This window comes from Oncorhynchus keta, chromosome 35 (genome assembly GCF_023373465.1).
Source record: "Oncorhynchus keta strain PuntledgeMale-10-30-2019 chromosome 35, Oket_V2, whole genome shotgun sequence".
Lineage (NCBI taxonomy): Eukaryota > Metazoa > Chordata > Actinopteri > Salmoniformes > Salmonidae > Oncorhynchus > Oncorhynchus keta.
The window spans coordinates 21,150,710-21,178,708 of record NC_068455.1 but is presented as its reverse complement, the minus strand read 5'-3'; the positions used below and the strand labels follow the sequence as shown (position 1 = coordinate 21,178,708).

Genomic DNA, 27,999 nt, shown 5'->3' with positions numbered 1-27,999 from the left:
TAATGCTATATCAGAGAGTGAGAGCAGTAATGCTGGTATCAGAGAGTGAGGGGGGCTGAATGCTATATCAGAGAGAGACAGCAGGGCTAATGCTGTATCAGAGAGTGAGAGGAGGGCTAGGGATGAATCTATATCAGAGAGAGAGAGAGAGAGGGGAGGGCTCTGTTGTTCAGAGAGTGAGAGGAGGGCTACATGCTGTATCAGAGAGAGAGAACCTGGTTCTGAGGGGAGGGATGAATGCTGTATCAGAGAGAGACAGCAGAGCGAGAGAGGAGGAGATGAATCTGAGAGAGAGAGAGAGAAGAGAGAGAGGAGGTTCTGGATGCTGTATCAGAGAGAGAGAGACAGCAGCTAACTGTATGAGCGAGAGAGAGAGATCTGAGAGGGATGAATCTGTATCAGAGAGAGACAGCAGTAACATGGTTCTGAGGGATGAATCTGATCAGAGAGAGAGCAGTAACCTGGTTCTGGAGGGATGAATCTGTATCAGAGAGAGACAGAGAACCTGGTTCTGGACATGCTGTATCAGAGAGAGAGAGAGAGAGGGGAGGGCTACATGCTGTATCAGAGAGAGAGAGTAGAGGTTCTGAGGTTCTGGAGGGCTGAATGCTGTATCAGAGAGAGACAGAGTAAAAGAGGTTCTGAGAGAGGAGGGCTGAATCTGTATCAGAGAGAGAGAGAGAGCAGTAACCTGGTTCTGGAGGGATGAATCTGTATCAGAGAGAGACAGCAGTAAGAGAGAGAGAGAGGTTCTGGAGGGATGAATCTGTATCAGAGAGACAGCAGAAGTAGGGTTCTGGAGGGATGAATCTGTATCAGAGAGAGAGAGTAACTGGTTCTGAGAGGGAGGGCTAATGCTGTATCAGAGAGAGAGAGCAGAGAGGTTCTGGGAGGGCTAATCTGTATCAGAGAGAGAGAGAGAGAGGGTTCTGGAGGGATGAATGCTGTATCAGAGAGAGAGAGTAACCTGGTTCTGGAGGGATGAATGATGTATCAGAGAGAGACAGCAGTAACCTGGTTCTGGAGGGCTGAATGATGTATCAGAGAGAGAGAGCAGAGAGGGGAGGGCTACATGATGTATCAGAGAGAGTTCTGGAGGGCTAATGCTGTATCAGAGAGAGAGAGAAGAGGTTCTGGAGGGCTGAATGCTGTATCAGAGAGAGAGAGAGAGAGAGAGACCTGCTGTTCTGAGAGAGAGAAGAGAGAGAGAGAGAGAGAAAGAACCTGAGAGAGGAGGGCTGAATCTGTATCAGAGAGAGAGAGAAGAGAGTTCTGGGAGGGCTAATGCTGTATCAGAGAGAGAGCAGAAGAGGTTCTGGAGGGCTGAATGCTGTATCAGAGAGAGAGAGAGAACCTGGGGGGGAGGGCTGAATCTGTATCAGAGAGAGAGAGAGAAAGAGAGAGAGGGAGGAAATGCTGTATCAGAGAGAGAGAGAGAAAAGAGTTCTGAGGGGGAGGGCTGAATGCTGTATCAGAGAGAGAGAGCAAGAGGACTACATGCTGTATCAGAGAGGATGAATCTGAGCAGAGAGAGAGAGCAGAACCTGGGGGAAGAGGGCTGGCTAATCTGTATCAGAGAGAGAGAACAGAGAGAGAGAGAGAGAGAGAGAGTTCTGAGAGGGAGGGATGAATGCTGTATCAGAGAGAGACAGCAGAACTGAGAGAGAGAGAGAGGAGATGAATCTGTATCAGAGAGAGACAGCAGTAACCTGGAGGAGGGATGGCTAATGATGTATCAGAGAGAGACAGCAGAGAGAGAGGGAGGGCTGAATGATGTATCAGAGAGAGAGAGAGAAGAGAGGAGGGCTGAATCTGTATCAGAGAGAGAGAGAAGGTTCTGAGAGAGGGAGGAGGGCTGAATGCTGTATCAGAGAGAGACAGCAGTAACCTGGTTCTGCTGTATCAGAGAGGGATGAATCTGATCAGAGAGAGAGAAAGAGTTCTGGGGAGGGATGAATGCTGTATCAGAGAGAGAGCAGAACTGGTTCTGGGAGGGCTGAATCTGTATCAGAGAGAGAGAGAGTAACCTGAGTTCTGGGGAGGGATGAATGCTGTATCAGAGAGAGAGCAGAGAAGAGGGGGGGAGGGCTACATGCTGTATCAGAGAGAGAGAGAGAGAAGAGAGAGAGGGAGGGCTAAATGCTGTATCAGAGAGAGAGAGAGAAGAGAGGGACTACATGCTGTATCAGAGAGAGAGAGAGGGGGAAGAGGGCTGGCTCATGCTGTATCAGAGAGGAGATGAATCTGAGAGAGAGAGAGAGCAGTAACCTGGGAGAGAGGTTCTGAGGGATGAATGCTGTATCAGAGAGAGACAGCAGTAACAGGAGAGAGAGTTCTGAGAGGAGAGAATCTGTATCAGAGAGAGACAGCAGTAACCTGGAGAGAGTAGGGCTGTTGGTATCAGAGAGAGGATGAATCTGTATCAGAGAGAGAGAGAGTAAGGGCTACATGCTGTATCAGAGAGAGAGAGAGAGAGAGAGAGGGGAGGGCTACATGCTGTATCAGAGAGAGAGAGAGAGAGAGAGTAACAGGGGAGGGCTACATGCTGTATCAGAGAGAGAGAGAGAGAGAGAGGGGAGGGCTACATGCTGTATCAGAGAGAGCTGACGAGGACTACATGCTGTATCAGAGAGAGAGAGAACATGGAGAGGGAGAGACCTACTTGCTGTACCAGAGAGTGAGAGGAGAGCTACATGCTATATCGGAGAGTGAGAGGGGGCTACATGCTATATCAGAGAGTGAGAGGGGGAATCTGTATCAGAGAGTGAGAGGGGGCTACATGCTGTATCAGAGAGTGAGGTTCTGGAGGGCTAATGCTGTATCAGAGAGTGAGAGGAGGTACATGCTATATCAGAGAGGGATGAATCTGAGAGAGAGGGAGGGCTAATGCTGTATCAGAGAGTGAGAGGAGAATGCTGTATCAGAGAGAGAGAGAAGGGAGAGGGTAGGGCTGAATGCTGTATCAGAGAGAGAGAGCAGAGAAGAGAGGTTCTGAGAGAGGAGAGGAGAATCTGAGAGAGAGAGAGAGGGGAGGGCTTCTGGAGGGATGAATCAGAGAGAGAGAGAGAGAGAGGGGAGTAACCTGTATCAGAGAGGAAGAGACTACATTCTGTATCAGAGAGAGACAGGTAACATGCTGTATCAGAGAGAGAGAGAGAGAGAGAGAGAGAGAGAGAGAGAGAATCTGAGATCAGAGAGAGACAGAGAGAGAGAAGGAGTTCATGATGAATCTGATCAGAGAGAGACAGCAGGAGGGCTAACATGATGTATCAGAGAGGTTCTGAGAGGGAGGGCTAATGCTGTATCAGAGAGAGAGAGAGAGAGAGAGGTTCTGGAGGGAGGGCTGAATCTGTATCAGAGAGAGACAGCAGTAACCTGGGGCTCATGCTGTATCAGAGAGAGAGAATCTGAGAGAGAGAGAGAGAAAGAGAGAGAGGGGAGGGCTACATGCTGGTTCTGAGAGAGAGAGAATCTGAGAGAGAGAGGCAGTATCAGAGAGAGAGAGAAAGAGAGAGGGAGGGCTGAATGCTGTATCAGAGAGAGAGAGCAGTAACCTGAGAGGTTCTGGAGGGATGAATGCTGTATCAGAGAGAGAGAGCAGAACAAAGGAGGAGGGGAGGGCTAAATGCTGTATCAGAGAGAGACAGCAGTAGAAGAGGACTACATGCTGTATCAGAGAGAGAGAGGGGGAAGAGGGCTGGCTGGACATGCTGTATCAGAGAGAGAGAGAGAGAGAGGAGAGAGAGAGAGAGAGAGGGAAGAGGGCTGGCTACATGCTGTATCAGAGAGAGAGAGAGAAGAGAGAGAGAGAGAGAGAGAGAGAGAGAGAGAGAGCAGTAACCTGGATGTATCAGAGAGGGATGAAGAGAGAGAGAGAGAGCAGGGCTAACATGGTTCTGAGAGGGATGAATCTGTATCAGAGAGAGAGGGGAGGGCTACATGCTGTATCAGAGAGGAGATGAATCTGATCAGAGAGACAGGGCTACATGCTGTATCAGAGGGATGAAGTATCAGAGAGAGAGGGCAGGGCTAATGCTGTTCAGAGAGAGCGAGACGAGGACTACATGCTGTATCAGAGAGAGAGAGAGAGAGAGTTCTGGAGGGACCTACTTGCTGTATCAGAGAGAGACAGAGAGGAGAGCTACATGCTATATCGGAGAGTGAGAGGGGGCTACATGCTATATCAGAGAGTGAGAGGGGGCTACATGCTATATCAGAGAGTGAGAGGGGGCTACATGCTGTATCAGAGAGTGAGAGGAGGGCTACATGCTGTATCAGAGAGTGAGAGGAAGGCTAATGCTATATCAGAGAGTGAGAGAGAGAGGGAGGGCTACATGCTGGTTCAGAGAGTGAGAGGAGGGCTAATCTGTATCAGAGAGAGAGAGAAAGGGAGAGAGGGTAGGGCTGGACATGCTGTATCTGAGAGAGAGAGCGAGAGAACCTGAGAGAGGAGAGAGAGAGAGAGAGAGAGAGAAGAGAGGAGGAGAGGGGAGGCCAATGCTGTATCAGAGAGAGAGAGAGAGAGAGAGGGAGGGCTACATGCTGTATCAGAGAGGAATGACTACATTCTGTATCAGAGAGAGAGAGAGAGGGGAGCGCTACATGCTGTATCAGAGCGAGAGAGATGAATCTGAGAGAGAGAGAGAGAGAGCAGGGGAGGGCTACATGCTGTATCAGAGAGAGAGAGAAGAGGGCTATCTGTATCAGAGAGAGAGAGAGAGAGAGAGAGGGAGGGCTGAATGCTGTATCAGAGAGAGAGAGAGTAACCTGGAGAGAGAGATGAAGAGAGAGAGAGACAGCAGTAAGAGGGATGAATCTGTAGAGAGAGAAGAGAGAGAGAGAGGAGGGCTACATGATGTATCAGAGAGAGAGAGAGAACCTGGTTCTGGAGGGCTGACATGATGTATCAGAGAGAGAGAGCAGAACCTGGGGAGGGCTGAATGCTGTATCAGAGAGAGAGAGAGAACCTGGTTCTGGAGGGATACATGCTGTATCAGAGAGAGACAGCAGAGAGAGAGGGGAGGGCTACATGCTGTTCAGAGAGAGAGAGAATCTGTAGAGAGAGAAAGAGAGAGGGGGAGGGGCTGAATCTGTATCAGAGAGAGAGAGAGAGGTTCTGGAGGGCTACTGCTGTATCAGAGAGAGAGAGAGAACCTGAGAGAGGGAGGGCTGAATGCTGTATCAGAGAGAGAGAGAGAGAGGTTCTGGGGGGAGGGCTACATGCTGTTCAGAGAGAGAGAAGAGAAAGAGAGAGGGGAGGGCTAAATGCTGTATCAGAGAGAGAGAGAGAGAGAGAAGAGGACTACATGCTGTATCAGAGAGAGAGAGAGGGGGAAGAGGGCTGGCTACATGCTGTATCAGAGAGAGAGAGAGAGAGAGAGAGAGAGAGAGAGAGAGAGAGAGAGAGAGAGAGAGGGAGAGGGCTGGCTACATGCTGTATCAGAGAGAGAGAGAGAGAGAGAGAGAGAGGGAATCTGTATAGAGAGAGAGAGTAACCTGGTTCTGAGGATGAATCTGTATCAGAGAGACAGCTACATGATGTATCAGAGAGAGAGAGAGAGAGAGAGAGAGAGAGAGTAGGGCTACATGATGTATCAGAGAGAGAGAGAGAGAGAGAGAGAGAGAGAGGGGAGGGCTACATGCTGTATCAGAGAGAGAGAGAGAGAGAGAGAGAGAGAGAGAGAGAGGGGGAGGGCTACATGCTGTATCAGAGAGAGAGAGAGAGAGAGAGGGGAGGGCTACATGCTGTATCAGAGAGAGCGAGACGAGGACTACATGCTGTATCAGAGAGAGAGAGAGAGAGAGAGAGAGGAGACCTACTTGCTGTACCAGAGAGTGAGAGGAGAGCTACATGCTATATCGGAGAGTGAGAGGGGGGCTACATGCTATATCAGAGAGTGAGAGGGGGGCTACATGCTATATCAGAGAGTGAGAGGGGGGCTACATGCTGTATCAGAGAGTGAGAGGAGGGCTACATGCTGTATCAGAGAGTGAGAGGAAGGCTACATGCTATATCAGAGAGTGAGAGAGAGAGAGGGGAGGGCTACATGCTGTATCAGAGAGTGAGAGGAGGGCTACATGCTGTATCAGAGAGAGAGAGAAAGGGAGAGAGGGGAGGGCTACATGCTGTATCAGAGAGAGAGAGAGCGAGAGAGAGAGAGAGAGAGAGAGAGAGGGGAGGGCTACATGCTGTATCAGAGAGAGAGAGAGAGAGAGAGAGAGAGAGAGAGAGAGAGGAGGGGAGGGCTACATGCTGTATCAGAGAGAGAGAGAGAGAGAGAGAGAGGGGAGGGCTACATGCTGTATCAGAGAGAGCGAGAAGAGGACTACATTCTGTATCAGAGAGAGAGAGAGAGAGAGAGGGGAGCGCTACATGCTGTATCAGAGCGAGAGAGAGAGAGAGAGAGAGAGAGAGAGAGAGAGAGAGAGAGAGAGAGAGGGGAGGGCTACATGCTGTATCAGAGAGAGAGAGAGAGAGAGAGAGAGAGGGCTACATGCTGTATCAGAGAGAGAGCGAGAGAGAGGGGAGGGCTACATGCTATATCAGAGAGTGAGAGAGAGTGAGAGAGAGAGAGAGAGAGAGAGAGAGAGAGAGAGAGAGAGAGAGAGAGAGAGAGAGAGAGAGAGAGAGAGAGAGAGAGAGAGAGGGAGGGCTCATGATGTATCAGAGAGAGAGAGAGAGAGGGGGGAGGGCTACATGCTGTATCAGAGAGAGAGAGAGAGAGGGGAGGGCTACATGCTGTATCAGAGAGAGCGAGAAGAGGACTACATTCTGTATCAGAGAGAGAGAGAGAGGGAGCGCTACATGCTGTATCAGAGCGAGAGAGAGAGAGAGAGAGAGAGAGAGAGAGAGAGAGAGAGAGAGGAGGGCTACATGCTGTATCAGAGAGAGAAAGAAGAGGGCTACATGCTGTATCAGAGAGAGAGAGAGAGAGAGAGAGAGAGAGAGGGGAGGGCTACATGCTATATCAGAGAGAGAGAGAGAGAGAGGGAGGGCTAGAGAGAGAGAGAGAGAGAGAGAGAGAGAGAGAGAGAGAGAGAGAGAGAGAGAGAGAGAGAGAGAGAGAGAGAGAGAGAGAGAGAGAGAGAGAGAGAGAGAGAGAGAGAGAGAGAGAGAGACCTACTGCTGTATCAGAGAGAGAGAGAGAGCTACATGCTGTATCAGAGAGTGAGAGGGGGCTACATGCTATATCAGAGAGTGAGAGGGGGCTACATGCTGTATCAGAGAGTGAGAGGAGAGCTACATGCTGTATCAGAGAGTGAGAGGGGGCTACATGCTGTATCAGAGAGTGAGAGGGGGCTACATGCTATATCAGAGAGTGAGAGGGGGCTACATGCTGTATCAGAGAGTGAGAGGGGGGCTACATGCTGTATCAGAGAGTGAGAGGGGGCTACATGCTATATCAGAGAGTGAGAGAGAGAGGGGAGGGCTACATGCTGTATCAGAGAGTGAGAGGAGGGCTACATGCTATATCAGAGAGTGAGAGAGAGAAAGTGGAGGGCTACATGCTGTATCAGAGAGTGAGAGGGGGCTACATGCTGTATCAGAGAGTGAGAGGAGGGCTACATGCTGTATCAGAGAGAGAGAGAGAGAGAGAGGGGAGGGCTACATGCTGTATCAGAGAGAGAGAGAGAGAGAGAGAGAGAGAGAGAGAGAGAGAGAGAGAGAGAGAGAGAGAGAGAGAGAGAGAGAGAGAGAGAGAGAGAGAGAGGGAGAGAGAGGAGGGCTACATGCTGTATCAGAGAGAGAGAGAGAGAGAGAGAGAGAGAGAGAGAGAGTAGGACTACATGCTGTATGAGAGAGAGAGAGAGAGAGAGAGAGAGAGAGAGAGAGAGAGAGAGAGAGAGAGAGAGAGAGAGACCTACTGCTGTATCAGAGAGAGAGAGGAGAGCTACATGCTGTATCAGAGAGTGAGAGGGGGCTACATGCTGTATCAGAGAGTGAGAGGAGGGCTACATGCTGTATCAGAGAGTGAGAGGAGGGCTACATGCCGTATCAGAGAGTGAGAGGAGGGCTACATGCTGTATCAGAGAGTGAGAGGGGGGCTACATGCTGTATCAGAGAGTGAGAGGGGGCTACATGCTGTATCAGAGAGTGAGAGGGGGGCTACATGCTGTATCAGAGAGTGAGAGGGGGCTACATGCTATATCAGAGAGTGAGAGGGGGCTACATGCTGTATCAGAGAGTGAGAGGGGGCTACATGCTGTATCAGAGAGTGAGAGGGGGCTACATGCTATATCAGAGAGTGAGAGGGGGCTACATGCTGTATCAGAGAGTGAGAGGGGGCTACATGCTGTATCAGAGAGTGAGAGGGGGCTACATGCTATATCAGAGAGTGAGAGGGGGCTACATGCTGTATCAGAGAGTGAGAGGGGGCTACATGCTGTATCAGAGAGTGAGAGGGGGCTACATGCTATATCAGAGAGTGAGAGAGAGAGGGGGAGGGCTACATGCTGTATCAGAGAGTGAGAGGAGGGCTACATGCTATATCAGAGAGTGAGAGAGAGAAAGTGGAGGGCTACATGCTGTATCAGAGAGTGAGAGGGGGGCTACATGCTGTATCAGAGAGTGAGAGGAGGGCTACATGCTGTATCAGAGAGAGAGAGAGAGAGAGAGGGGAGGGCTACATGCTATATCAGAGAGAGAGAGAGAGAGAGAGAGAGAGAGAGAGAGAGAGAGAGAGAGAGAGAGAGAGAGAGAGAGAGAGAGAGAGAGAGAGAGAGAGAGAGAGAGAGAGAGAGGAGAGAGAGGAGGGCTACATGCTGTATCAGAGAGAGAGAGAGAGAGAGAGAGAGAGAGAGAGAGAGAGTAGGACTACATGCTGTATGAGAGAGAGAGAGAGAGAGAGAGAGAGAGAGAGAGAGAGAGAGAGAGAGAGAGAGAGAGAGAGAGAGACCTACTGCTGTATCAGAGAGAGAGAGGAGAGCTACATGCTGTATCAGAGAGTGAGAGGGGGCTACATGCTGTATCAGAGAGTGAGAGGAGGGCTACATGCTGTATCAGAGAGTGAGAGGAGGGCTACATGCCGTATCAGAGAGTGAGAGGAGGGCTACATGCTGTATCAGAGAGTGAGAGGGGGGCTACATGCTGTATCAGAGAGTGAGAGGGGGGCTACATGCTGTATCAGAGAGTGAGAGGGGGGCTACATGCTGTATCAGAGAGTGAGAGGGGGGCTACATGCTATATCAGAGAGTGAGAGGGGGCTACATGCTGTATCAGAGAGTGAGAGGGGGCTACATGCTGTATCAGAGAGTGAGAGGGGGCTACATGCTGTATCAGAGAGTGAGAGGGGGGCTACATGCTATATCAGAGAGTGAGAGGGGGGCTACATGCTGTATCAGAGAGTGAGAGGAGGGCTACATGCTATATCAGAGAGTGAGAGAGAGAGGGGGAGGGCTACATGCTGTATCAGAGAGTGAGAGGAGGGCTACATGCTATATCAGAGAGTGAGAGAGAAAGAAAGTGGAGGGCTACATGCTGTATCAGAGAGTGAGAGGAGGGCTACATGCTGTATCAGAGAGTGAGAGGGGGGCTACATGCTGTATCAGAGAGTGAGAGGAGGGCTACATGCTGTATCAGAGAGAGAGAGAGAGAGAGAGAGGGGAGGGCTACATGCTGTATCAGAGAGAGAGAGAGAGAGAGAGAGAGAGAGAGAGAGAGAGAGAGAGAGAGAGAGAGAGAGAGAGAGAGAGAGAGAGAGAGAGAGAGAGAGAGAGAGAGAGAGAGAGAGAGAGAGGGAGAGCTACATGCTGTATCAGAGAGAGAGAGAGAGAGAGAGAGAGAGAGAGAGAGAGAGAGAGAGAGAGAGAGAGAGAGAGAGAGAGAGAGAGAGAGAGAGAGAGAGAGAGAGAGAGAGAGAGACCTACTGCTGTATCAGAGAGAGAGAGGAGAGCTACATGCTGTATCAGAGAGTGAGAGGGGGGCTACATGCTGTATCAGAGAGTGAGAGGGGGGCTACATGCTATATCAGAGAGTGAGAGGGGGGCTACATGCTGTATCAGAGAGTGAGAGGGGGGCTACATGCTATATCAGAGAGTGAGAGGGGGCTACATGCTGTATCAGAGAGTGAGAGGGGGGCTACATGCTGTATCAGAGAGTGAGAGGAGGGCTACATGCTATATCAGAGAGTGAGAGAGAGAGGGGAGGGCTACATGCTGTATCAGAGAGTGAGAGGAGGGCTACATGCTATATCAGAGAGTGAGAGAGAGAAAGTGGAGGGCTACATGCTGTATCAGAGAGTGAGAGGAGGGCTACATGCTGTATCAGAGAGTGAGAGAGAGAAAGTGGAGGGCTACATGCTGTATCAGAGAGTGAGAGGAGGGCTACATGCCGTATCAGAGAGTGAGAGGAGGGCTACATGCTGTATCAGAGAGTGAGAGGGGGGCTACATGCTGTATCAGAGAGTGAGAGGGGGGCTACATGCTGTATCAGAGAGTGAGAGGGGGGATACATGCTATATCAGAGAGTGAGAGGGGGGCTACATGCTATATCAGAGAGTGAGAGGGGGGCTACATGCTGTATCAGAGAGTGAGAGGGGGGGCCACCTGCTCCAGCATGTCCTTGGGCAGATCCTCGTGTTCGTCCATCGTCATGATGGCCCTCTTGATCTCCTCATTGGTCAGCTTCAGCCTGCAACACAACAGCATTATCATTACCACAGAGGACTACTGTACATTACATTAAAATGGTCAATAGGAGAGGACATCAGTTTTACCAGTTAATTGATGTGTTAACAGTTTGTTTTAACAGTGATGTACGGTGCATCCATGTTATGTCCTGTTCAATTTGTGTCGCCTCACAAAAATCAGTCAATTTAAGAGTTGAAGTATACATTTTGAAAAGCACTATGAGTATCAGTCATAAAGAGAGAGTCACAAGCTAACGAACCCGTCCCAAACTTTTAGCATTTGCAGAAACAAAGAGTTAGTGTTTTACATTTGAAGTCAGAAGTTTACATACATTTTAACCAAATACATTTAATCTCAGTTTTTCACAATTCCTGACATTTAATCCAAATAAAAATCCCTGTCTTAGTTCAGTTAGGATCACCACTTTATTTTAAGAATGCGAAATGTCAGAATAATAGTAGAGAAAATTATTTATTTCAGCTTTTATATCTTTCATCACATTCCCAGTGGGTCAGAAGTTTACATACACTCAATTAGTATTTGGTAGCATTGCTTCCAAGGATGAACCAGACTACAATTCGTTTTCTGAGGTCTTGGTTGATTTCTTTTGATTTTCCCATGATGTCAAGGAAAGAGCAAATGAGTTTGAAGGTAGGCCTAGAAATACATCCACAGGTACACCTCCAATTGACTAAAATAATTTAAAATTAGCCTACCAGAAGCTTATAAAGCCATGACTTCATTTTCTGGAATTTTCTAAGCTGTTTAAAGGCACAGTCAATTTAGTGTATAAAAATGTTTGACCCACTGGAATTGTGATACAGTGAATTAGAAGTGAAATAATCTGACTGTAAACAATTGTTGGAAAAATGTATTGTGTCATGCACAAAGTAGATGTCCTAACCGACTTGCCAAAACTGTAGTTTGTTAACAAGAAATTTGTGGAGTGGTTGAAAAACAAGTTTTAATGACGCCAACCTAAGTGTATGTAAACTTCCGACTTCAACTGGAAGTCCCAGCTACTAGCCCCTAGCCAGCCAGAGATAGCAGGTGTTTTAAGTCCCAGCTACTAGCCCCCAGCCAGCCAGAGATAGCAGGTGTTTTAAGTCCCAGCTAATAGCCACCAGCCAGCCAGAGATAGCAGGTGGCAGACAGCCTGAACACTGAGGCTCCACTGGCACACCAACACAATCATAATGTGCCAGGAAACCAATGAACACACAGTTCTAAAAGACTTGGGCAGAAACACAGGGTAGCTCTTCACACACACACACAAACAGACACACACACCAGGCTCTAAATGAGCGAGGCCTGAAGCCCTAGCCTACCACCGCAACCACGGGGCTTTCTGACAGGACTTTGGATGTCTCACAGTCAGCATGCATGATTTAGACACACACGAATGACAGAGCAATTAAGGTTCAGTCATGTCAATATTATTAAATACATATATCCCTTATTCAATGTGTTGGCTAAGAGTGAAAAGGCACGTTAAATGCATCATTTATGCCACTTTGCAGAAAGATAATATTTTCAGTTCTGCAAGCTGGCAACAGGAATGAACCACCACTTGTGACCACAAACATTGAATGAGACAGGAAGAAATAGAAATAGCTGAATCCCTTAAACTTCGAAGTTTCATTCACAGTTGTTAAATTGAGAATGGTAGCAACATGAAATTAACTTAGTAGAAAAGGCCTCTTTGTTTGTGGTAGCTGCCATGGAGACCAGGGATGACAGTAAATGAAACCGGGGTGGCAGGGTAGCCTAGTGGTTAGAGCGTTGGACTAGTAACCGTAAGGTTGCAAGTTCAAACCCCCGAGCTGACAAGGTACAAATCTGTCGTTCTGCCCCTGAACAGGCAGTTCACCCACTGTTCCTAGGCCGTCATTGAAAATAAGAATTTGTTCTTAACTGACTTGCCAGGTTAATAAATAATAAATAAATACAGTACTAGTCAAAAGTTTGGACACACCTACTCATTCCAGAGCTTTTCTTTATTTAAACTATTTTCTGCATTGTATAATAGTAATGAACACATCAACACTATGAAATCACACATGTGCAATCATGTAGTAAACAAAAAGTGTTAAACAAATCAAAATATTTTAGATTTTAGATTCTCCAAAGTAGCCACCCTTTGCCTTGATGACAGCTTTGCACACTCTTGGCATTCTCTCACACCACACTCTTGGCATTCTCTCAACCAAGAGGTAGTCATCTGGAATTAATTTCAATGTACAGGTGTGCCTTGTTAACAGTTCCATTTGTGGAATTTCTGTCCTTTTTAATGCGTATGAGTTGTGTTGTGACAAGGTAGGGTTGGTATACAGAAGATAGCCCTACTTGGTAAAATACCAAGTCCATATTATGGCAAGAACAGCTCACATAAGCAAAGAGAAACATCAGTCCATCATTACTTTAAGACTTGGTCAGTCAATCAGGAAAATTGATTGACTGATTGAACTTTGAAAGTTTCTTCAAGTGTAGTCGCAAAAACCATCAGCGCTATGATGAAAGTGGCTCTCATGAGGACCGCCACAAGACAGGAAGACCTAGAGTTACCTCTGCTGCAGAGGATAAGTTCATTAGAGCTACCAGCCTCAGAAATTGCAGCTCAAATAAGAGACTCGCTTGGGCCAAGAAACATGAGCAATGGACATTAGACCGGTGGAAAGATGTCCTTTGGTCCAAATTTGCGATTTTTGGTTCCAACCGCAGTGTCTTTGTGAGACGGAGAGTAGGTGATCTCCGGATGTGTGGTTCGCACCATGAAACATGGAGGAGGAAGTGCGACGGTGTGGGGGTGCTTTGCTGATGACACTGTCGGTGATTTATTTAATTAAAGGTACACTTAACCAGCATGGCTACCACAGCATTCTGCAGCGATGCGCCATCCCATCGGGTTTACACTTAGTGGGACTATCATTTGTTTTTCAACAAGACAATGACCTAAAACACACCTCCAGGCCGTGTAAGGGCTATTTGAAGTGATGGAATGCTGCATCAGATGACCTGGCCTCCACAATCACCCGACCTCAACCCAATTGTGATGGTTTGGGATGAGTTGGACTGCAGAGTGAAGGAAAAGCAGCCAACAAGTGCTCAGCTTCCATGTGAAGCTGATTGAAAGAATGCCAAGAGTGTGCAAAGCTGTCAAGGCAAATGGTGGCTAATTTGAAGAATCTGAAATATAAAATATATTTGATTTGTTTAACACTTTTTTGGTTACTACATGATTCCATATGTGTTATTTCATAGTTTTGTTGTCTTCACTATTATTCTACAATGTAAATATATTTGAAAATAAAGAAAAACCCTTGAATGAGTAGGTGTGTCCAAACTTTTGACTGGTACTGTAGTTCCTGACCAACATCATCCCATTACAAAAATATATATATTATTCTTGGCTGCACTTGATGCTTAAACACATCGTCAATTATGAAACAGTTTCCCTCAACTCGAGTCGAAGTTGATGTAAATACAGAATTGCCCAAATGGTAGAGTAAATCTGCATTTAATGTAACTTGGCTGTGTACAGTAACAGAGGTCTGTGTGTGTGTGTGTGTGTGTGTGTGTGTGTGTGTGTGTGTGTGTGTGTGTGTGTGTGTGTGTGTGTGTGTGTGTGTGTGTGTGTGTGTGTGTGTGTGTGTGCATGCGTGTGCGTGCGTGTGCGTGTGTGTGCGTGTGTGTGTGTGTTTGCATACATGCATGTGTGTGGAGAGAGCCATTTAAAGCACTCATTAGATGGATACAATCACAATAAGTGATGTCCACTAATATAAGTAGGACATACTTCTGCTATGATGTCATGAGGTAGAAACTGTCAATTACTAACCGAGAGAGAAGGATGTTACAGTTCTGGGCTCTGCGACCATCGATGACTGACAGCTCCTTGACCTTCTTGGAGGTCACCGTGTCATCTTCAGACTCTTTCTGGACAGAGAACATTTGGGAGGGAGAGAAGAGTTGGAACATGAACAGTAATACTCAGTGGATAACATCCAACAGCTGAACTTCACGTTGCGTTCATATAAACACACAGTATTATATCATTTATCATACTTAGGCACTTTTGGATGAAGGCTAGCATGCAGAACACAACAATGTATTGTTGCACTACTGTATATGACCTTAAATGACACACTAACAGAGCCAGAGTTTGACTGCGTTACTGTTTAATAAACACACAATTGTATATCATTCATCACACTTAAGCACTTTTGGATGCAGTATTTGCTGAACGCAGCAAAAGCTTGTGACTACATGACCTTAATAATACTCTCTCTGGGAGAAAGAGCCACACCCAGTACACCAGGGTTGTATTCATTAGGGCACACTCAGCAAAATGTTTTGCAACGGAAAACAAAAATGAGCGTTTTTTTATCATACAAGTCCATGTAATCCCTCCCTGTTTCAGTAAGTTTTCATTTTGTTCCTAATGAATACAGTCCATGAATAACAGTGCCCCAAGGCTGTTTGGTGGAGGGCTGTGGCTGACTCACACCTGCATTCATTTTAGCTGTTGAACAACGGCAATAGGAACAAGTATTTTTATTAAGGCTTCTTCCATTTCCCCACCTGCTGTCTCATATTATCTTCATAAAAAACTATGGTATAGTAATCGGTCAGCAACAGGCAAATAGACACCATTTCCCCACCTGCTGTCTCATATTATCTTCATAAAAAACTATGGTATAGTAATCGGTCAGCAACAGGCAAATAGACACCAGATAGTGACACACACACACAACAATTCTTGACACTATACCCATATGCATGCACCATCAACCTTAACAAAAGCCTAGGATGCACAGGAGACACACAGTATGAACATAAAACAGAAAATTGTTCCTCTGACTTGGTCAGTATATGAAACTGCCAAATGGAGGACAGCTGGGAAACAGGCTGTGTGAAATGGTGTGTTTGGCGAATAAGTGCTTGTTTTTATTTGGGGGGGGCTTCACTCAAAGAATACAGGAGAGATTTGTTTTTGGAAAACGGATATCTGGCACTTTTTATAGTTGCAAGACTCCAGCTGCTTGCAGAATTGACTGCGTGCCACAAAACCAATTTGGCTAATTATGCACAGAAACATCTTGAAATGGTAACCAATAAAACTGAAATAGTTCATTCAAACAATGTGGTGGTGTGTTAAGAAGTATATTCTAAAAAGACTGAAAGAATGAATCCACAGAAACACAGAGGCTACGGGAAGACATGGCTTTCACAAGTATTTCACCTACGGACACAGACACACACACACACACACAGACACAGACACAGACACACACACACACACACACACATGCCCACATGCCCACCAATCCCCATGCAGACGTAAAGAGAACAGAGTCGAGTGAGAGAGAGAGCGAGCGAGCGAGAGAGCAGCGTACGATGAAGGACAGTAACGAGTCAGACACGTCGCAGAGCAGGGTAAAGGTCACATAGAGAGGTCAGAGGTCACTCACCTTATTGTTCAATGTTAAGAAGTCCTAAACAGGTGGGTGGGCAGGAAGCAAGGAAGATGCAGCATTCATTATTATTAATTACAAGATGCAGTAGGCTATGTATGGTGAATTACAGAAAAAAGGGCCAGCTCAGCAGATCAGTGATGCATTTGTTTGTGAGGACAAGCAGAATCCTGAGTAGCAGAGTGAGTCAGAGATGCAAATAACTGTGTTCAGACACATCATGAACAGCATGGCTTAAAACTCATAAAGTCCTTATACGACAAAAGGAATTCCATGCAACTTTATTTGTACCATTAAGGGCAGTTAGTAATGGAAATAGGGCCCTAGTCTAACCTTTATAATCACAGTCTTATTAGGTTGGTTATGGGAAAAGCTATCTGGAGGATTTCAATTGAACACTGTAGTCAATGTGGACATATAGAGGCTAAGTGAAATATTCTCATGCAGCACTAGTAAACTTTCCAAGGACCACGTTATCAGCATGGCTACTTCCTGTTGTAAACATTCCTGTTCTGTCTGGTTCTCTGTAACACTCACAAGGTAGAGGACTAATTTGAACAGACCTAAAAAGGATAGCCTGGTCCCAGATCTGTTTGTGCTGTCTTGCCAATCCTTATGGTCATTGTCATCCTAGGAGTTGGCAAGACAGCATATACCGATCTGAGACCAGGCTATAAAAAAATGCACTGTAATGGCCTGATATCCTTCTGAGCCAGTTCCAGACAAAGTGTTGAGAAGTGCTGCTGGAAGCATTCAGTTATGGAGTGCAATGGCATGCATGTGTTTATCACTAGTGTTTGTTGGAACAGCATGGTCGGTGGCCTTGGAAACCCTCCGAATAGTTATATGCACATTGTTAAGAAGTGATTTGGGGTCTTGTGTCCTGTCCTTAAGGGTGAATTACTATGTACTGAAATGTCATTTCCCTACAGTAATACGTTGGTATTTAGGTGTTAAACTGTACCTGCTGTCTCTGGTATGCAGAGAAGGTCTTCTCGATGTCCTCAAGGTCCAGGATTTTGAAAACATTGATGTCATCGACGTCCTTCCACACAGTGCCCTCCAGCTTATTCTGCAACAAAACAAAACAGCCCCCATCCATAACTAAGACTGTAAAAGCTTATTCAACTAGAACACAGGCCATACACCCCTGAAACTTTAGAGGTTACAACAACAACATAAAAACACACCCAGGGATTGTTTACTATATTGATTTCATGCCATTGAGCAAACAATGCAAGAGATAAAGTATTGGGCCATCCTTATCCTTCAATCCCCCTGGCCACTCTGAGGTGTAGCTACAAAAACACTAGTTTCTGTCTGCCTTGGCAGCACAACAATCACTCTCTCTGTTATAGACAGAGACACACAAAACACCTAATTTACAGGCTATGTCCAAAATGGCACCCTATTCCCTATTAAGTGCATTCATTTTGACCAGAGTCCATAGGGCTCTGGTCAAAAGTAGTGCACTTTATAGGGAATAGGGTACCTGACTAAGCAGCACTCACTGACCTCAGCCAGCTTAGCCCAGTTGAATGACTTGAGTGGGTTGGAAGGCTGGGGGATATTCTTCTTCTTCAGACCAGGTCCCAATGGAGCTCCAGGGGGAGGAGGGAGACCGAAGGGAGCCATGCCCGGAGGAGGTGGGGGTCCACCGGGTGGAGGGGGTGGTGGTGGAGGCATGCCCTGAGTGAGTGGTAGAGGGGCTGGGATCATGCCAGCCTGCATGGGAGGGGGTGCTGTGGGACCTCCAGGGGCCCCAGGTATGAATGGAGGACCACCAGGAACACTTGGATTTGGCCTCTGAAAATGATGGGAGACATTGGGATGTACAATCGATCAGCACTGGATGTACTACAATATTTTCTATGTTACGTCATGGAAATCCTAGAAATTCTCTGTTCTTAACTACAACTGTTCCAATCAACATATATTGACTTGGAAGAACATCACAAGGCAATGTTGTTGTGTGGATGTTCATGTCTAACTGTGCTCTAACCAAACATCCTGTGTATCCACCCCTAAACTGAACTGAGCTCAGGGGAAAACCATGCGGTTTGGACAGTGAAGGACGCTGGCTAGCTTGTTTTGCAAGCTATTTACCAAGGACAGCAACCACTGTCATCTGGAGGACTATTCAAAATGTGTTATTATTTTGGTCTTTGCACAGTTCAATTATTTAGGCCATGTGTTGTTTACATCAATTCAGCTTTTAGCTGTGAATGTGTTTGTTTGATGTTTGAAGAGAACCACAATACAAATATGTTTTTAACGTTTTCTCCTCAAAGGTTTTTGTTGCATTGTATCCACATTTGTGGTTGTATTTGAGTTTTTAAATTGTCAAATAAATCCGAAGGAAGACATTAGCCTGGTCCCAAATCTGTTGTGCTGCATAGCCAACTCCTATGGTTGTTGTTTAGCATGACAATGTCAATAGGAGTTCGCAAGACAGTATAAACAGATCTAGGAACAGACTACGAGGACAGAGGCCATGTTTGACGTTCAACTGTGCCATAACCAAAACATTGTGCATTTATTCCTGATTGGAAAAGCTATAGGGAAAAGGAGGATGTAAAGATGTGATTGTGTAATGTAAAATGACAATGCAATTTCTAATGCTATTGTATTTTCCATGGAATCCTGGAAGATTAGCCCTATTGTGAGCTAAACAAGCAAACAAACAAACAAACAAACGTACAGTGCTGAGGTCATGCAGCTGGGCGGAGAGGTCGGCCACTTGCTGCTTGACCTGTTTGTGCTCGCTGGACTCTTTCTCCAGCTTCTCCTTCATCTTATTCAGCGTCTGCATCATGTCCTCCTTCTCCTGGGTCTTGGCGTCACACTCGCGTTCCTTCTTGTCGAACTTCTGCTGCAGCTCGTGGTGGTCTGAGAAACCAGATCAGACGAGATCAAACCAGAACATAGCAGATCAGATCAGACAAGATCAGTCAGCAGTGTGATGATACACAGTACAGGAGGTTCTGCCTTCAGATAGTTCCATCGCTAACAGAAACCAGAGAGCATTAGTGTTTGTACCTTTTCTCATTTTCTCCGCCTGTTCTTTCCACTGTTTGACTTCATTCTCGTTGACCAGCCTGAGCAGTACAACACAGGAGGTTAGGCTCGGTATCTGAGGTTTTAAGACATCACAACACCACTGCACAATCCCACTAGGCATTACATCCCACTGAGATAAGGCAGAGGCTCAGTTATAAAAACAGATTCAGTTGACAAGTCATTGGTGATCAGAGTTAACAACAGGGAACCTGAAAGCTTCTTCTAAACCTTTCCAGACAGTCAGACTTTATACCCTGATTGAGATTTGCAAGAAGAAGCTGCAGGGGGTTGACTGATGTTTCTGTCTATGTGTGTTTGGAAATTTACATCTCACTGACTTCCTCATCCAAAAAACAGATCAAAGCACTTTCATTATGGATTAAGAGTTTGGGATTATATTTCCAAAAACAAATGATGAAAATCCCTGTAAAATCCACAAAATGACTTGCTGATTTGTGGCAAGTATTAAGGGATCAGGGAATTCATGCTAGACCAGCAGAAAGTATTGAAAATGATTGTAAAATGAAGGAGATCATGGGAAATATAGATACATAGAAATGCTGATTTACATTTAGCATTTATGATGTACAGTACCTTGTTCAAGATTGATTATGATTATGGCCACTGTATTAAGCCTAGGATAAGATGAACTCATGAGTAAATATACAGTACAGATTTTTGTCTTGATCCCCATATTTGGGTTTAAAGCCATTTCTAGAACGAAGCATGTTAAATAACACATGGAGATTTACGATGATGACAGTCGGTGCTCTGCCGTGCGAGGTGGGGAGGACGTCAAACCGACTCAAACATGTCAAAACATTTATCCCTCTCTCGCTCCTCTCCCCTCACTCACATTCGCACCACGTTCTTCACGTTGAAGTTCTCCAGAGGGGTGACGTCAGGGTCGTGACCTTTGTCGTTCTGAAGGACGATCTGCTGGACGATGCGGTCCAGGAGGAGCCAGTACTGCACCGTGTTCCCACTACGCTTGTCTGAGAGAAAAGAGGAGAGCACTTTATTCATTCATTTATTAATACACAAAGGGGAAATTTATTACACCAGCCAATGCATATGCAACAATAAACATCTAGGGCCGGGTTCCTGAACACAAACGAAGTCTAGTCCTGGAGTAAAAAGCATGTTCAATGGAGATTGTCCATTGAGGGTGCTTCTTAGTCCAGTACTAGGCTAAATCCATGTCTGGGAATCATACACATAGCAACACATTAGGGCATAGTCTAAGTGGAGAGATCAGTCGGAAGTCAGCTACCTCAGGCCAACATACCCACAGTTAATGCAATGTGGAGGAACAACATTATCGCTATAACGTAGAAAGTTCTTATAGACAGATAGAACACCTTCTAGATAGAAATACCTCACATGGGCAGAATTCCAACAATCATTTCCAGATATTTAGAACTACCTAGAGAGGACATCATGTTCACTGCCATCCTAAAAAGGCACTAAAAACACAGATTTATTACCACTTCGGATCCCTCAGAGAAAAAAAAGAGTCCAGTTCTCAAATATTTAAAATGAGGAGAGGCCTGTAGACTCTGGGTGAACTCAAACAACTTTAGAGAAATGGCGACCGGCAGGCAGGCAGGCAGCACTTACAAGGCATAAGGAGACAGTGCTGTAAGACAGATATAAAGTGCGGGTGTGCATCTGTGTGGCTCATCTTCTTCTTTATGAGTTCAAACACTTGCGTGGCACTTTTTGTGTCAATGTGCACCTGCAACAACAACAACAATGTGATATTAGAACTAGTGGACAGAGAAGTGACCATTGTAAACTACATGTACCGTATAGGTCAATCGTTACTCACGGTGTCAAAGCGTTTTGCCAACGACAGTTCATCCTCGTTTCTCAGCATCTCAAAGAAGTCTAAATGCCTAGAAGACAACAAACACCTCACGGTCAGACACAATCTACTGCAGTTGGGTATGACAGTGTGGTCTAGATCTGAAATGTAGTATACCTGTCTAACGTTGAGTTGTCGTGGGACCTCAGTTTATCGATGACTGGCTGGATGCCCAACATAAGGAACTCGTACCTCAGGTGAATTCTGAACTCAAAGCTTGACTGCGGAGTACAGTACACATAGCAGTTAGACTCTCTGAAGACAACCAACACGACTACAAGAAGGTAAAGACTTACAGAGGAAGAGGAGCACTCACCTCCCCTGCTCCCTGACTGAGCACTGCATTGATGAAGGACATGATGGCTGTTTTCAGGTTGACCTCGTCCCTGTAGCGCCCCGTACTCCTATCCAGGTCATTTAGCAGAGTCTAAGACAGGAGAAAAGGACAGAAATAAGGAATAAGTATCAGTAAAGACATTGTTATTCTAGGTGTATGGACACGAGAAACCACTTTGCTGTGGTCGTAAACACAAAACTATTTATTAGAGTAACGCCTGAAAGTTCAATATGTTGAGTGAATGAGACCATGAAACACAACTCTGGGTCAGTCTTAACACAGGGTTAAGGAAAGCCTTGGGGTAACACATTACAGTGTGAAAATCCCAAGTGAATGCATGGCTACAATGTTGTCTATGTGGTATAGGAGTCTGTCCCTCCACCTGGAAGCGAGTCCTCTCGCAGGCAAACTTCTGGTAATGCAGCATGGCCTCCAGGATCTTCCTGTGGCCTCCTGGCACCAGACAGACAGCACCCATGATCTCCAGCACCGCCACCTTGGTCTTGACGTTCTCAGTGGCCAGGCTCTGGGCGATGATGTTGATGCTCTCTGTGTGGGAGAGCACGTGGGAGCGGCCCTGGGAGTTGTTCATCAGGGCCTTGATGCAGCCGATCAGCGACGTGTGGATCTGGGACTCGGTGGTGTCGTAGTCCATGCTCTTCAGGAAATTCAGGATGCAGGTTAGGCCGTCCAGGTCGATGAACCGCGTCACAAACCTTTAGAGTAAGAGGAGGATTGAGGTAAAAAAGGTCAGAGACAGAGGCGGCAGAAATGGCACCCTATTCCCTATGTAGTACACTATTTTTGACCAGAGCCATATAGACCCTGGTCAAATGTAGTGCACTATGTAGAGAATAGGGTGCAATTTTGAATGCACACAGAAACAGATAACGTTTACTATAAATCCCATTCTGTTCCTGAACAATACACAATCAGTGCCTACTACTCTCCTCTTTTACTTTGACGAGAAACTAATTTCATAGTTGACTGGGTTTCATTAGAAAATGGGGAGATGGCAATATCAAACAAGCTATATACATTAGTGAAACTGCTGGGGAGGGGCTTGACAGGTGTATGGGTGTGTGTGTGTGCATCTGTTCGTATGCGTGTTCAATATAAGCCAGCAGAATTGAACAGTGGCAAAATAAACATCTTTAGCCAGCAGTCAAGCACCATTTAGCACAATAACACAGGATGGAGGAAAACAGAGAAAGCTCATTGGTGATAGACTACTAGGGGTTAGAGGTCAAAGGTGAGAAGGGCAGTGTTGACCTAACCTCTGGAGAACCTTAAGGAGAAGACGTGTGTTGGACTAGTCTACTAAGTGTGGGCTACAGGGCTGTAATATCATAATAATGCAGTGGTTTTGGACTGGAGAGGGAAGTTACAGCAGATGAATGAGCTGGGGCTGTTGAATGGTTCTCAACACAAAGTCTAGCCTAGTGATGAATCATATTATATCACTCTAATGACAATAATTGGACTCTGGGAGACTCTGAGCACAGTGAATTAACCCATCCTCCTTTGTGCACATAGCAGACTCACTAAGGCACTCTCTGCATTGTTGGGAAGGGCCCGTAAATACGCATTTCACAGTTAGTCTACACCTGTTGTTTACGAAGCATGTGACAAATAACATTTAATTTGATTTGTCATCCTCTATTATGACTTACAGAAAATAGAATATGAGTTTATCATAATCAATTACTCAAAAAAGAAAAGGAAACTCTATATCATGTGATATACATGGATATTATAACAATAGGTCCATCTCACAAGAAGGCTATCCAGTGCAGTAACGTCGCACTGCAATTCTTTAGTTTTCTGCCTTTGGTTCCACAAACACATACTGTACATAGCGCACATCATAACTGAATGCATGCATATGAGAACAAGTATGCATGAAAAGGAGCATGAGTGTGTCAGTGTAACTGGTGTACCTCATTGGTTGAGTCCTTAGAGCGGTCTTCAAGCTCTCTATGGTCTTGTTCCTCTCTTCCTCATCCTCCTTTTCCAGCGCAATAAGAGTCTTCCTCTGTTGATGAAAACATTGAGAAGACTCAATGACAATGTACTCACTTATCAAACTCAAAGGATGTCCTGCAAGGCTCTGTTCTAGGACCATTACGGTTCTCTCTTTGTTCCCAGGCCAGATTAACTTTGACCTATGATTCACGGTGCTGGGAAGGAACCTGCTCAGTAAGCTAGTATCCCTGGCTGTAGACCAACAGCAGGCGGCTCTTATCCCATTATCCCAGTGTCCCACCGGTAGTTCCTTCATGGATACATGACTGGAGTTCATTTCCTCTACAGGGTCTGGAGCAGGCTACACGCTGTGGTAACAGTTAGAGGTTAGGGATCCAACTAGAACCTCTCACCTGCCAGCACTAGTGCTATTCTACTGCCCTGGGAAAATATAATCAATTGGCCCACAGGGTTCCCCTCCCAGGGCTACTGCCCCAGCTACAGAGGAAATGTGTGGAGATTTAACACCACACCTCCAGGGTGTGAGAACCCATTGAGGAAACATAGATGAACTTCACCAGCTTGTCAAATAGTGCATGTTCAGGTGGACAAGCCTTCTCAGGTTGTCATCATTATCAATACCTTACCAGGTTAAATAAAGGTAATACTAAATAAAGGTAGCTTTGACTTATATACACTGTGAGGATTTTCATAGTTGTTTACAGATGTGAGACATATCTCGCGTTAAAAAAAAGACACAGAGATCCCCCTCCAGGCAAACCTATAAAACTAATTGATATTACCCCCCTAATTTACTCCAATTTCCCAAAGATTTAGCATCAGACCATAAGCTTTTAGAGAGATACCCGTAGTGGCTAGTGGAACACCAAAATCACATGACTGCAGCATGTCTTCATGGTTGGCTGGTTGTTGTGCATTATTGTTTTGCATCTGCATGGTTAGCTTTGATTGTCAAGTACATATTGGGTATTTGATGAGGGGAGAAGGACACTTACAGCAGCCATGGAATTCAACTGGTCGATGTAGAACTCTGGCCAGCTAGTCGCACCCTTGCTCTCTTCTCCCTCCTGAAAACAGACAGTCAAAGGTTAGATACAACACAAACACGTTCACGCACACACACACGCAGCGCACACACACGCACACACACGCACACACACGCACACGCAGCGCACACACACGGACACACGCAACGCACACGCAGCGCACACGCAGCGCACACGCACCTTCCTCCACCACCAAATGAACTCCTACATTTCCCTTCTCCATCATATCATCATACTATCCTGACATCCAAACCATGTATTTACCAGTACAGCACAAATCCTGAGAACAGAGCAGTGCTTCAAGGCCTAATAACCCCCATATGACCCAACCCACTAGTGTGTAATTGCTACAGAACTCCTTCCAGTGACAATGGAAGTGTGTGAACTGGACTGCCCGCAGTCATTTCCAGCCCAGTCTCCCTTTGAGACCACAACCACACCATATATGTACTCTCAGGCTCTCACCTGGCTCTCTGTCTCACATATACTGTATACGGTTTCTGTGTAGCCTCAGCTCAGCGATTCTCATAAATCCCCTATGTATCGCTGGAGAGGAATTAGGCTCAAGTGGTCCATTTTGCTGGTTTTTGGCTGAGCATGAACAGTCTAGAGTGATGTCCAGTACATGCCTTCTCCCTCCTTAGTTATGGGTTCTCAACAGATGGTAGCATTTGCTTTCTATAAAGGCTGACGTTCTGAAACAATGCTATCGTACATTCATTGCAATGACCAGGACAAGACATCTATTGAGACCAGCCTTCCTTACATATGTTCTCAAACATTCTTCCACAATCATTTCAAAAGAGAAAACTCTTCCAGATGCCATTTCTTTCTTCCTGATGAGGGGATAGTAACTCAGATTCCCATCCATCCTCATCACATGAGCAATGAGATTATAAGGATGGAACCAGGCTATATTTCAGGCAGCTGAATTCAGTTTTCTAGTTCCCTTATTGTCCCCTTGTAATTGAAGCCCCCACAGGTGTGGTTAGGCACTTGAGCTGAGGCCTCTTCATTTAACCACCCAGCTGATCTATCTCTCCACAGAGTGGCTTTTCTCTCAGGCTTAGTAAAGGTCAACACAATATCCCATTAAAGGGGTCCATAAAGCAGACACATCCTCTGTGAAAACAAAGGAGCTGGATCTATCTCATCCTGATGAGGGGATAGTAACTCAGACTCCCATCCATCCTCATCACATGACCAATGAGATTATAAGGATGAAACAAGGCTGTATTTCAGGCAGATGGATTTATTAAATGGTTGAGTAGATCTTCATTCAAAAATAATATCCCTCAAGGGAAAGAGAGGGCCTTTAACCAATCACTATGCTCCAATCGCCAATTCCCTGATGTGTGAGGGTCCAGTTGGACACCATGAAGGTCACAGCTGTGTGGTAGCAAGGCATACATTGATTAGCATCCATCATGAACCACAGAAAGTCCAGTGCAGAACCACAGATACAAGCCAGGGATACACTCACAGTGCCAGTGCTCATGAGTTGTCCAAGAGAAGGAGTGGGTCAGCTAGAAGGAGGTCAGTATTAGTGACCACTATGCTGCTATATCCTCAGTACTTACTGGAAGACTGGTAAAGCTGGGGCTCTCTTTGTAGGTCAGTAAGACATGTGAGAGAACGCTAAAAAGAACCCCACATTGACCACCTTGGCGGTTGGGGCTGGTAGTTTCAGGTAAATAGGGGGTGAGATCTAGTCTTCAATCCAAAATGAATATTGCTTGATTTCACTATTGTGTCACTTCACCGATCAGCAATAGTGAAACAGAGCTGTTTGGATATCAGTCTAGGTGAGAACCATGATGTTAGTGAATGTTGACCCCAGTAAGGGGTTGACCCCAGTAAGGGAACTTGACCCCAGTAAGGGAGCCCAACACCTGCTATTGGCTACTGGCAATGCCACTCAGCACACAACATGGAAAGACAGCTGCCTACTGCTCGAACAAACAGCAGCTGCACTGGCGTTTCTATGGCAGCACTGCAGTACTCTCTCGCTCTCTCTCAACGTGGTCTTACAGGGCAGGACATGCCAGACAACAGAAACCCACCAATTACAGAGCTTTTACAGACCAAGGGGTTCCTCACATTCAGCCAAACCCTTTCCTTTATGAAGTCAATCCCATGAAATACCTCACTGGATAAAACTTTATCGTTTAGGTTAGGTCTGTGTGTTGGAGGCATGACCTCAGTATGAATGTACTTTAATACGGCCGTCTATATTCATATATTCACTAGTGAGATTTATGAGCTACAGTCGGTCATGACAGATGAGAACGTCCTTCCAGGAAATGTATCCAATCCATTAAAAGGCAACAGCACAACTCCCCAATGCTGGGGATAAGTTCCTGTTAGAGCGCTGCAACACCAGCGGAGGGCTTTGATGTGTTGACAAGGCTGAATTGGGGTTAGGGCACGGAGGTGGGGAATGGAGGGGGACTGGGGCTGTGTTGGCCCCATGTTTTGTCTGGCAGCAATGATAAAAGAGCTCTTTCACCGAGACTGAGAGGATACAGTAGATCTGCTCTCTCTCGCTGCCTGACCACTCACTCACCCTCTCTCTCACCATCTCTATCACACTGCTCTCTCCTTCCATCTTTCCATCCCCCTCTCCCTCCCTCTTCCACCCACTCTCTCTTCCCCTGCCTCCTTCCCCCCACTTTCTCCCTCCCTCTTCTCTCACTCTCTCGCAGTCCAGCTGCAAAACCAGCTCATTTGTTTAAATCGCAATGAAAATATTTTCCAAACACTAGCAGAGCTCAGCAGACATTCCCTCTAGATCCTGTAGCTAATGTACACAGAGAGAGAGATGCACACACACACACACACACACACACACACACACACACACACACACACACACACACACACACACACACACACACACACACACACACACACACACACACACACACACACACACACAATCTCAAGCAAACACAGTACAGACAGAAACAAAACAACACATGGAGGTTACATCCATACTAACTACTAGTCAAGTGGCCTTAAACTTACCTTCTTCTTGCTGCAGTACATCTGCCATTTCTTTTCAGCTGGCAGGGCGAACATGACTTCCCTGTGTTTCCCTGACAGGTCCAGCTCCTCCTGCAGCGAGAGAGAGGAACAGAGTACTGTGTTAGTGGGATATTAGGCACCTCCATGTCTAACACACTTTCATGAACTTGTGGTAAGAGGGACTATCTAATATTTCCTGTACCATGGAAAACTCGCATTATGCTAATTTTAAGCTGATCCAGTGATCCTGGCTTTGTGATTTCTCACAATATTCTGTTTTCGCTTTCTGACTTCAAACTGGTTTTGTGAGTAAGACAGGAAGCGGATTGATCAAGCTAAAGATATGAGAAGATGTGCTGATAAAAGAAAGATACATTAAGAACACAAATGCTCCATGTGGGTGTGTCTGCTGTTCCCTGCATCTAAACCAGCCTGCATCGTGATTGGTCCCCTATCTCCTCTCTGTAGGTCTGTTCCCAATCATGACCACTTACATCCAAACATCCATTGTCCCTGCAATATCAGATTAATATTGACATCCCATAGAAGTCCATTGGACAGATTCCGGACAGG

At 46.1% G+C, this 27,999-nt stretch overlaps 1 protein-coding gene across 3 annotated transcripts in view; it reads right to left on the bottom strand.

Moving 5' to 3' along the window:
• Positions 1-27,999, bottom strand: part of daam1a (dishevelled associated activator of morphogenesis 1a) — a 96,042-nt gene that overhangs the window by 15,073 nt on the left and 52,970 nt on the right. For 2 of the 3 annotated variants that reach the window (XM_052496684.1, XM_052496683.1), the window contains exons 3-18: positions 27,427-27,516; positions 24,349-24,420; positions 23,308-23,402; positions 21,750-22,083; positions 21,347-21,457; positions 21,148-21,251; positions 20,995-21,061; positions 20,784-20,901; positions 20,020-20,158; positions 19,143-19,201; positions 18,805-18,992; positions 17,619-17,909; positions 17,068-17,175; positions 16,101-16,124; positions 14,468-14,565; positions 10,546-10,630 (exon numbers count right to left, since the gene is read on the bottom strand). In XM_052496684.1, coding sequence (XP_052352644.1) covers positions 10,546-10,630; positions 14,468-14,565; positions 16,101-16,124; positions 17,068-17,175; positions 17,619-17,909; positions 18,805-18,992; positions 19,143-19,201; positions 20,020-20,158; positions 20,784-20,901; positions 20,995-21,061; positions 21,148-21,251; positions 21,347-21,457; positions 21,750-22,083; positions 23,308-23,402; positions 24,349-24,420; positions 27,427-27,516 — 1,983 coding nt within the window. The remainder of the gene's footprint in view (positions 1-10,545; positions 10,631-14,467; positions 14,566-16,100; positions 16,125-17,067; positions 17,176-17,618; positions 17,910-18,804; positions 18,993-19,142; positions 19,202-20,019; positions 20,159-20,783; positions 20,902-20,994; positions 21,062-21,147; positions 21,252-21,346; positions 21,458-21,749; positions 22,084-23,307; positions 23,403-24,348; positions 24,421-27,426; positions 27,517-27,999) is intronic. The other variant, XM_052496685.1, reaches the window with a different exon arrangement.